The 10,130-nt window shown below is 38.1% G+C and overlaps 1 protein-coding gene across 3 annotated transcripts; it reads left to right on the forward strand.

Annotated features, from left to right (window-relative positions):
- The first annotated feature begins 4,220 nt into the window (after positions 1 to 4,220).
- On the forward strand, positions 4,221 to 10,066 carry etf1a (eukaryotic translation termination factor 1a). Of its 3 annotated transcripts, none has more exons than XM_044126456.1 (11): positions 4,221 to 4,378; positions 4,756 to 4,866; positions 6,097 to 6,272; positions 7,260 to 7,399; positions 7,522 to 7,660; positions 7,813 to 8,003; positions 8,152 to 8,281; positions 8,380 to 8,553; positions 8,653 to 8,717; positions 8,800 to 8,947; positions 9,328 to 10,066. In XM_044126456.1, the coding sequence occupies exons 2-11, from the start codon at positions 4,781 to 4,783 to the stop codon at positions 9,408 to 9,410; spliced, it is 1,332 nt and encodes a 443-aa protein (XP_043982391.1). In that variant the 5' UTR covers positions 4,221 to 4,378; positions 4,756 to 4,780; the 3' UTR covers positions 9,411 to 10,066. The 3 variants fall into 3 exon arrangements, with proteins under 3 accessions (XP_043982391.1, XP_043982394.1, XP_043982393.1); XM_044126459.1 differs by having other exon boundaries at positions 4,222 to 4,374; XM_044126458.1 differs by lacking the exon at positions 4,221 to 4,378 and adding an exon at positions 4,456 to 4,574.
- The last annotated feature ends 64 nt before the right edge of the window (positions 10,067 to 10,130 follow it).

A 10,130-nucleotide genomic window follows, 5' to 3' on the forward strand; every position in this document is an offset into this window, starting at 1 on the left:
AGAACAAAAGATAAGTTAACACAGTTCATAAACTTGAACACACCAAGCTAAAACACAGTAGTGGCAGCATCATGCTGTAGAATGCTAGTCTCTAAAATGGATAGAGAAGCTGGTCTGAGCTGATTTGAAGACGGATCAAGTTAATAGAGGGCAATCCACTGGAAAAAACGTGTCACTGCAAAAGTTTAAAACACTCGAGCAGAAATTCTCCTCAGCAGTCCAGAAACCATAAACATAGCCAGTATGATGAGGGAATGGTTTATCAAAGCATATTCATTTGTTGGAATGGCACAGTCAAGCCCAATCCAGCCTTCAATAAATGGCGTGCTAAAAATGTTTTTTCACAAACACTATTTACCCAATCTGATGGAGTTTTAGCTATTTTGCGAAGGTAAAGATAAAGAAGGATAAAGCAAGACAGAAAGAGAAAGAGAAGAATTGTCGAGCAAAAAAGTAAAAAAAAAAAAAAAAAAAAAAAGAATTAACTCCATGTCAACTTTCTCTGCATACCTATGCTCATGCGGACAATCAGATGAAGTGAGGAATAGCCCCGCTGCTCAGGGCAGGCCCCATTCACAGCAGAGTGAACACCATCCATTTCCAGCCGACAGATTGCTCTAGCACTGATGGTCGACAGATGGTGATGAATTGGCACTGATAAAAGTGCTAGAAATTTTCAGAGGGGGTGAGTTTCACAAACCGCTTCATCACATTTTCCCTACGATATAGTCTTCCTGGCAGTGCCAGAGCAATTCCCTAGCTCTGCTGCACCTCCCTCTAACCTTTCTATTCACCAGGGATTCATAATACTGCAGGGATCTTCTATGAGCCTGTTGCCCCATACTCAAACAGCTGTTTGTTATGATTGAAACAGTTCCAATACACTAAAGATATTGACTAATATACAGCATATGGCAACCTAACAATGCCTAACAAACGGTGTGCCAAACTTAGACGTGGAAACAAAAAAAGCCCCAGCTCTAAATGTTTTATTGAGTGTCGCAAAGAGACAGAAGCATCAAGAATGTTTATTTAATGACAGACACAGACTTAGCCATTCGTTTCCCCACTAACCAATGCTGTCATCTAGTGGTGTAAATCTGCTAAGGCCTTAACTTTCAATCACTGTAAAAAATAAATAAATAAATAAATAAAAACAAGCAAAAGAAAAAAAAACTGCAGGCTGCCTCAGTGCTGATGAAGATAAAATGAACACATAACTCCTCTCAGATTAAACACTGTTTTGTGTTTAGCAAACCAGACAAAATTATATTTAAATCAACAGTTGTAAAGGAATAACTAAATATTTACAACTTATTTCATTTTCTGTTCTATTTGGTAGATAATATTTCTGCTATTATATATATATATATATATATATATATATATATATATATATATATATATATATATATATATATATATATATATATATATATATATATATATATATGAAGCTGGAGAAAAGCTGGAATTTTCACTAGCTACTGAAAACTGACACCATGACATCCATTTAAAATGATATATAACGAGAAAGGTTAAAAAATTTAAAAAGCAGCATCTTGTCCCAATCTAAAGAAATTTGTGAAATGATGAGCCATCTGTCGGCCTTGAAAGGGCTATGAAGCCATTTCTGAGCAGATTCCTTTGAACTACAGCGAGATAGTCAATGTCAAGTAGGTTTCACAAAGAGAATGTAGAAAACTGGTGAATTGTCTCAGAAGAGGGCCACCAAAAAACAATCCTCCAAGATCGAATCAAGAAATAAGTTAGGAAGCCACAAAAGAACCCAAAAATAACATATACCACTAGGCCTCAATAATTGTTACTTAAAATTAACTCCATGGGAGATATTTAAGGCAAAAACCACTGCTGAATAAAAATAACCCAACAGGCCCATTCATTTAGAAAAACATAGTCGGTTGAATGGTCTGTGGCTCCTGTACTGCTTTAACCTACATCGCTAGCGGCCCAATTTTGGGTTCCGCAGAACTTCTGCCAACAAGATTATTCCAATCCAAACACATATTGCTCCACGTAATGGGCAAAAGCTCATCTAAATGACAGAAAAATATATATATATTTTCTACCTTAACAACACCCAGCTACAACACTAAGCAGCTAAATAAAGAAAGTAAATAGACGCTAAAGAGGCATATCCGGTAAAACACACAGCAGCAATAGTGCAACACGGTCCTAACAAACTACCTATCAGATTAAAATCAAAGCTATGCTCTTTCCACTAGCTTCCCCACTATGTGCAGAACTCACTGAACCAGCAGCCAAAGAAGACGAAAAACAAGGCTCATTTCACGAAGCCAAAAACATAATTTGAGTCCTACCTTTGCTGTTTCATTGTCATAAACCATGTTTGAATGAATATTTCCACTCAGGTCTTTAAATCCATTGTCCTTTTGTCACACCGATGTGATTCCTCGCTATTTTCAACTTTTCTGTCCCCTTGGATACCGTGGAGAAAACTCAGACGAACTTTCATTCACTTTAGTGCAGGTGAGCGTTTTCCTCATTAATACAAATGCCGTTTCCCTCACTGAGGTTGGTGAATAATGTTGCTATGCGATTGTGTATACTCCCACTGATTCTATTGGCTATTGAATGTGTCAATCATCCAAAACAACTCTAATGGGTTATAGATAAACTGCCCTGCAGTGTTTGATTTTCAGACGCTAACGTTGAATACTTCAATGACCAGAGTGCACAGGAGAGTACTTTTTAACAGTACTCTTATATTGTTTCAAAAACCATTGTTATTAATTTCAAGGGAGATTTATTGCAAGATGTAAGTTGGGGAATAAATAAATAAATACATTTTAAAAAAGAGAAAATTTTGTAGTTGCACGCATGGTGCCAAACTGTCCAAAAATTGAACATTTGGAATGTTCACCTAGACTTTTAACAATTTATTTCATTTTTTGGGAGGAAATTTGATACAGTAAATGCAGAGCCTGTGCTGTGGGTTGCTAGAGGATCTGGATGTCTGCATAGTTTCAAGGAAAATCCACATCACAAAACATATTCTATTAGAATTTTTTATTTCATTTTTGCTTTTTTCGTTGTGTGCCATATTTATTTGCTCTCACTCAGTAGTAGAAATGTTGATTTTTAGACCTCTAGAGTATTCTCTTGACTGTTAAATTCATTTTTATACCAGAACCATTCAAATACACCTTCCAGTTCCTGAGATATATTGAATTAATTTTGAGGTTGTCATTTTTGAGAACTCTCCAAAAATAGGCATAGAGATCAGGGATAACTTGTAGTAATTAATGGAAAAATCAATTCTGTTCTCTATTTTAAAAAATGTGAAGGAGAAATTGTGGGCATCAGTTAATGACCTAAGATTTAAGAGCATGTGAGTCAAGCAACAAGACAATAATCCAAAGCAAGGACTCAAAAAATAAATGAAGTATGGAATTAAATGCAATTAAGATATTGTGGCATGACCTAAAATAATACATTCCTTCTTAAAAAACATCCAACACATCAGCTCTGCAAGATGGGACAATATTCTTTAACAGAAAAGTAAAAATGACTACTTTATCACAACTACTTGAATGCAGTGGATGCCATCACTGGTACAGCCAAGTATGAGGTTCAGGTAGAAATTACATGGGATGACTGCTGGGGTTGCTTTTTTCCCTTAAGAGATTAAATCATTATGTAAAAACTATATTTTGTATCTAATCCGGTTCTCTTTGTAGATAATACAATTTATTGATGATCTGAAACTATTTGTGACACAAGCATAAACTTTCATAGTAGTAAACTTTCTATTTACTGTGAACTTTATTTAACTAAAGCCAGTTGAGAAATTGACCAAACAGATCTTAAACTGGATTGCCATCTTAAACGTGTATTCATATATTTGCTGCCATAATTGAATATTTTCTAGGCAGTCGAATTTACTATGCCTTTTTTGTGTGTTATTTAACATGACAAATTATGTTCTGTTATACTGCAGCTAAGATTCTGAATTATTTACATAAGCCCCTAGGGATCCTATTGATCGTTTTTATTTATTTAAGATGTTGCACACCCGCTCGAATATTATCCGAAGTACTACAAGTCCCATGAATTTTAGTTGAAGGTCTCCACCCATTTAGGGGGACGTCCTTAAATTGTATCCAATCGTATTTCAGTTTGGTTTAACTGACAGATCATTTAAGATATCTCATTGGTTTCTATGCGGTTTCCAGGAAGTGAACGCCATGATTCTAACCACCTCCCACATGTGAGCTCCTGTCGAAAGTACCACGCGCAGAGAAACCGGTTAGGAACGCAACGTCATTCTTCACACCACCGACTCGACGTAACGCAGCAGAACGAGAGCGGAGTGGAGCGGCGTTGTCCGAGGCAGGTAATATACCGGCATTTTTTCTATTCATAGTATCGATATATTAAAAGCGACCATATGGTCTCCATACGGTTTCCAGGGGAACGCGAAGAAAGTAGGTCGTATTAGATAAGAACGCTAGGGCCTGGTTAACTTTAGGCCTCGTATTCTCCGCGCACTGTGCTAACAGCGGCAGACCAAGCGGAGCCCTTCCCTCACGGTCAGCTCAACTGCCAATAGTGGTCATGTGATATAACGGTGAAAGACTAGCAGTTTGGTGCGGCACCCGGTGCAGTTAGTTATAGCAGACATATTCCCCTAACAAGGTCTTGTGTACTAGACAGATAGCTTACCGGATGACTCACTGCATATGTTTTCCTGTTATTTCAACGTCTTTTCAGGTGCTGAAGCTATTACAGCAGAAAGATGGCGGACGACCCCAGCGCGGCGGACAGAAACGTGGAGATATGGAAAATCAAGAAGCTGATCAAAAGTTTGGAAGCTGCCCGCGGGTAAGCGATTAATTTACCCTATGTGTCAATGTGATGCCCGCGGTCGTTGCGCCTCAGTTTTATGGCAACGAGTAACGGTGTGAATGTGTACTGCAGCAACAGCTGGACATCGAGTAAATGAGGCCGAATTTGGGAGTGGTTAGCATTGCTACGTTAGCTGCTATTTTGTTAGCTGGTTGCTAAGCGCTAACTACCGTCGCTATCAATGTGTCAAAGAGTTATAAACTTTGTGTTACAACGCGAGGATGTTTTCGCTTAAGCTGTATTTTGTCAGACTATTATTCTGATTTTTTTTATGTTTTCTGAAGGTAAAGTGTAGCAATGTGGAAGCAGCGATACTAGCTTTTTTTGCTAACACAGTCCGCTAGCAGACGTCATCTCTGGAAAGAGGCCGCTATGGGTGGCTTTAAATAAAAACGCAGTTTAATAGAAAGAAGGAATGCGTACCGAACAGTTTGGCTTCCAAGTGCACCCCAAGACACATTTTACAGCTTGAGACCCGGTTTGCTACACATGGCTCATATGACAGAGTTAAAAAAAAAATCCCCTAAAGATTCATTATGTTGGTCACCTCATGGCCAGCAGTCAGCTGAGTGTTACGCTGAAGAGTGACCTGCTTAGGACAGAAAGGTGAAAAACAATCTGCTCTGTACTTTTATTAAAGGACATGAGCGTTTTAAGTGTCTCTACTAATCAGGATTCACATCTGAAACGTGTGTCCTGTTACACTGTCTGTTCTGTGACAGCTTGTCATTTAGTGCTGTGCTCTGAGGCCCTCCATATCACACACAGTTGACCATTTGCCTACATTCATCCCGCCCTTGCTACCTGCCGCTGAGTGTTTGTGTCCGGTGTCAGGCTCTACCAGTGTGCTTTGTCTTCACAACAGGTCGTGAAAGGATACACATGCCATGCACAGTCGTTGCTTTCAAGGGCAGTGATTTAGTTGTGTGCAGATGAAAGACCATCTTTGTTGACCCATCACTTTAAAACCTTTTTTATTTGTGACGTTTAGTAAGGAACACTGTGTGTTTACACAATAATAAAGAAATAAAAATGGAGTTATGGGAGTAACAGAAGGTCATATAGAAGTTAATTAAATAAAATCTGGTATTAATTTACTATATTCATTATATTAGTATCACCAACAGTTGACCAGTAGATAATTGCATATTATATCATCTCTGACTTTTCTTAGGCACTAACTGTAAATCCTCATCTCTTATATAGCAATGGCACCAGCATGATCTCACTGATCATTCCCCCAAAGGACCAGATTTCCAGAGTAGCCAAGATGTTGGCTGATGAGTTTGGCACTGCTTCCAACATCAAGAGTCGAGTTAACAGACTCTCCGTACTCGGGGCCATCACCTCTGTACAGCAAAGACTAAAACTCTACAACAAGGGTACGTGTTAAAATAAATAAGTGTATTGGTGTGTTCAATATTAATATAGCAAAGGACTGTTTGGAGTGCAATAATTGTTACCTAACAATTGCCTTCTAAATGTTATTAACTGACAGTATACACCTTACTGTAATATTTAGCTGGTTGGGCAGAGTATCATGGCAGCAAATGCTCACATCACATACAGAGTATGTGAACTGCTAAAGGTCACAGAGAGATGTAAAGGCAAATGGGGAATGAAGGGAAGAAGACAATAGGCACATGTCATACCTAATATAGTGATCAAAATATTTATAGTTTTAAGAGTCACAAGATTTTTAAATATTGTACAGCCATTGTACTTTGATAAGAATAAGTGACAATGAAAAGTAATTTATAGTAACTCGACAGTCTGTTCCGCTGTAAATCTATCACTGCATGGAGTAAGAGTCTCACAAAAATAAATACTGCTTTAAAAATAAACTTTACCCATTAAGAAAAACTACTAGGCTACCACAGTTTTAGTAAACTGCTAAACAGTACACCTTTATTACATATGATCCTATTTTACAGTTTTAAAATGGCATTATTGCTGAGCTCATGAAACCAGAAATGGAAATGGTTCACATGCCAAAAGTAATAATCCCAGTCATACTCAGTCTTTGAGAATTACAAACACCATTAGTTTATCCTAATCAGTACACAAGGACAAATTCAGAAAAGTAATTTTCAAATGATAATACAAAGCATGCTTATGCCCACAAACTGTACATTACAAAAACATTAGATTGGAACTATATTTACACTAGTTGTGGAAAAACTATTTAACTGAAGTCATTTTCCAACTGAAAACGTTTTATTTTAGTAGTTTATTCTCTTTAAATACTGTATTATACAATAGTCAACTTCTAGCTACTCCCCCCTCTCCCCTTCCAAAAAAAAAAACATTGTGTATCATTATTGAAGCCTAACATGTATCTAACCTGTATGTCTGCCTTCTTTCGTCAGTGCCACCAAATGGTTTAGTTGTGTATTGTGGCACAATTGTGACAGAAGAAGGCAAGGAGAAGAAAGTCAATATCGACTTTGAGCCTTTTAAACCAATCAACACCTCTTTGTACCTCTGTGATAACAAATTCCACACCGAGGTGAGAGATTTCACTCAAATTCTTTCTTTCATATTCCTTCTGGAAATCATTTTTCATGTGTGAACGTGTTTATCTTTCACTTGTTCAACATTGTTACACATTTGTTACTTTGCTGTTCCCAGGCATTGACAGCCCTGCTCTCTGATGATAGCAAATTTGGCTTTATTGTGATCGACGGTAGCGGGGCACTGTTTGGCACACTGCAGGGCAACACCCGGGAGGTGTTGCACAAGTTCACTGTGGACCTACCCAAGAAACACGGTGCGGGAGCTCAATGATAACATGTTCTTTTTTTTCCCTCTCTCTTTTTAAAGGCAGGGTGGATCATTAAATAATAGCCTGTTCTGGTTTAATGTTGTTACTTTTGCTTTTACAGAGTTTCAAAATCTATATTTTTTATCACCCTCTTTCAGGTAGAGGAGGACAGTCTGCTCTGCGTTTTGCTCGTCTAAGAATGGAAAAGAGACATAACTACGTGAGGAAAGTTGCTGAGACTGCTGTCCAGCTCTTTGTGTCCAACGACAAAGTTAATGTGGCGGGAATGGTCTTGGCTGGCTCTGCAGATTTTAAGACTGAACTAAGTCAGTCTGACATGTTTGACCCTGTAAGTGTGTTTTTCTTCACACTTGTACAACTTATTACATTAAAAACTTAAAAGCCATATTTGTTTTTGTAGTTAAAAACAATCAGATTTCAATTCAGTCCAGAAAATAATTTAGATATTCAACACATTTCTATATATTTTACCACAGAGGTTACAGGCTAAGGTTTTGAAGCTGGTTGACATCTCATATGGAGGAGAAAACGGTTTCAACCAAGCTATCGAGCTGTCGGCAGAAGTCTTGTCTAATGTTAAGTTCATCCAGGAGAAGAAACTCATAGGTAGGATTTCTTTATTGTTTTGTTCTCATTTAGAGAAATAGGTAGCCATAATTTGTTTGATGGGGTTTTTTTTGTTTGTTTTTTTCTTCTTTCTGCAGGGCGGTACTTTGATGAGATCAGTCAGGATACAGGGAAGTACTGCTTTGGAGTGGAGGACACGCTGAAAGCCCTGGAAATGGGAGCAGTGGAGATCCTTATAGTGTATGAGAATTTGGACACTATGCGTTATGTTCTACGTGTGCATGGGGCAGAGAGCAACGGGGCAGAGAATGGTACATGAAATGTTATCCTTTAATGTACCTTTTAACTCCAGTGTAGCCATGTGATTTTTATTTCAATATAATTCTGATATTTATGTTGTCATTCATTAGATGAGAAGATTTTGTACTTGACACCTGAGCAAGAGAAAGACAAGTCACACTTTACAGACAAGGAGGTGAGCACTACATACATCTGGATTAAGTAAAACCTATTACACATGATGAAGCGTTTCCCTAACTCCTCTTTTTTTTTTTAAGACGGGGCAGGAACACGAGCTGATTGAGAGCATGCCACTGCTGGAGTGGTTTGCAAACAACTACAAGAAGTTTGGAGCAACGCTGGAAATTGTAACAGACAAAAGTCAGGAAGGGTCCCAATTTGTCAAGGGCTTTGGAGGCATCGGGGGTCAGTGTGCTGTTGTTTTTAGTAAAACTAAAGAAACTGGAATAGTACATTTGTGGCAAATAAACTTCACTTAAAAGGTCAAGAGATTGAGAAATACACAAAGCATCTTTGCAGCTGTAATAGTTTCCATATTTGATCAAATAAGATGGATGTTTTTTGGTATTTAGAAGAGCAATGCTTCAATACTGAGCACGAATACAAAAGCTCATGAAAATTAGACAACCAGGTATGCTACAAATTATAGGATAATATCTGGTTTTCTATGAATGGCTTTAGATACTAATTTGTTGAGTTATAGAAATCCTTCTTTATGGCGCAGTAATTCTGCCAAAAGTAATAAAGTTTTCTGAAAGTCACTCATTCACGTTTGTGTCATACAGGTATCTTGCGGTACAGGGTGGATTTCCAGGGCATGGAGTACCAAGGAGAGGACGACGAGTTCTTTGATTTGGATGACTACTAGGTAGTCTTGGACTGATATTGGGAGAAAAAAAAAAGAAAGGAATGAATGAAGAAATAAGGAAAGAAAAATGCCACCTCTCTTGCAGCAAGTGAGAGGGGCAACTGTGTTGACCATATATATGACAGACACACCTTCCGATTTACCTGTTGCATACACAAACTTGCAAAATACATCTGTACACGACAAAATGCATCACAGAGGCTGAAGAGGAGTGAGAGTTTCTTTCATCCAGAGAGGGAGAGAGCCCTTCCTGAAATAAATCCCTGCCTTAGAGTGCTGGTTCCTTCCCCTAGTTGGATTGGACTTGACTCACTTTGATTCTTTTTTTTTTTCTTTTTTTTGGCCCCATCTGCCCTCAGTTTTGAACAAACACAACAGCAAGTTCCCAGATTCCTTCTTGCTCCCTTAAATGGTCTGATGATGGACTTTGGACTCGCTCCTCAGATATAGAAAATATATATTTTCCTTTTTTGCCTACTCATCTTCCTATTCTCTTTCTCCCTCCCCTCTTTGCTTTCTCTCTCTCTCTTTTTTTGCATTTCATTTTTTTACTGGTAACTGCTGCTGTTGTATTTTATGAGAGTGGGGGATTTTTTTTACCTGGGTTTCTGTAGAGAAAGGGGGACAAAGTATTAAATTTGAACTGCTGAAAACCACTTCGACCTCCTTGTGCTCTGGTCTTGATCCTACGCCGTGTATGAATTGTTTTTGAAGATGCCA

Source organism: Gambusia affinis, linkage group LG09 (assembly GCF_019740435.1).
Source record: "Gambusia affinis linkage group LG09, SWU_Gaff_1.0, whole genome shotgun sequence".
Classification (NCBI taxonomy): Eukaryota; Metazoa; Chordata; class Actinopteri; order Cyprinodontiformes; family Poeciliidae; genus Gambusia; species Gambusia affinis.

Coding starts and splice junctions, on each gene's coding strand:
- etf1a (XM_044126456.1), top strand. CDS start 4,781: ATGGCGGACGACCCCAGCGCGGCGGACAGAAACGTGGAGATATGGAAA. Junction 8,004..8,151: donor AGTCTGACATGTTTGACCCT/GTAAGTGTGTTT, acceptor ATTTTACCACAG/AGGTTACAGGCTAAGGTTTT. Junction 8,554..8,652: donor GAGCAACGGGGCAGAGAATG/GTACATGAAATG, acceptor GTCATTCATTAG/ATGAGAAGATTTTGTACTTG.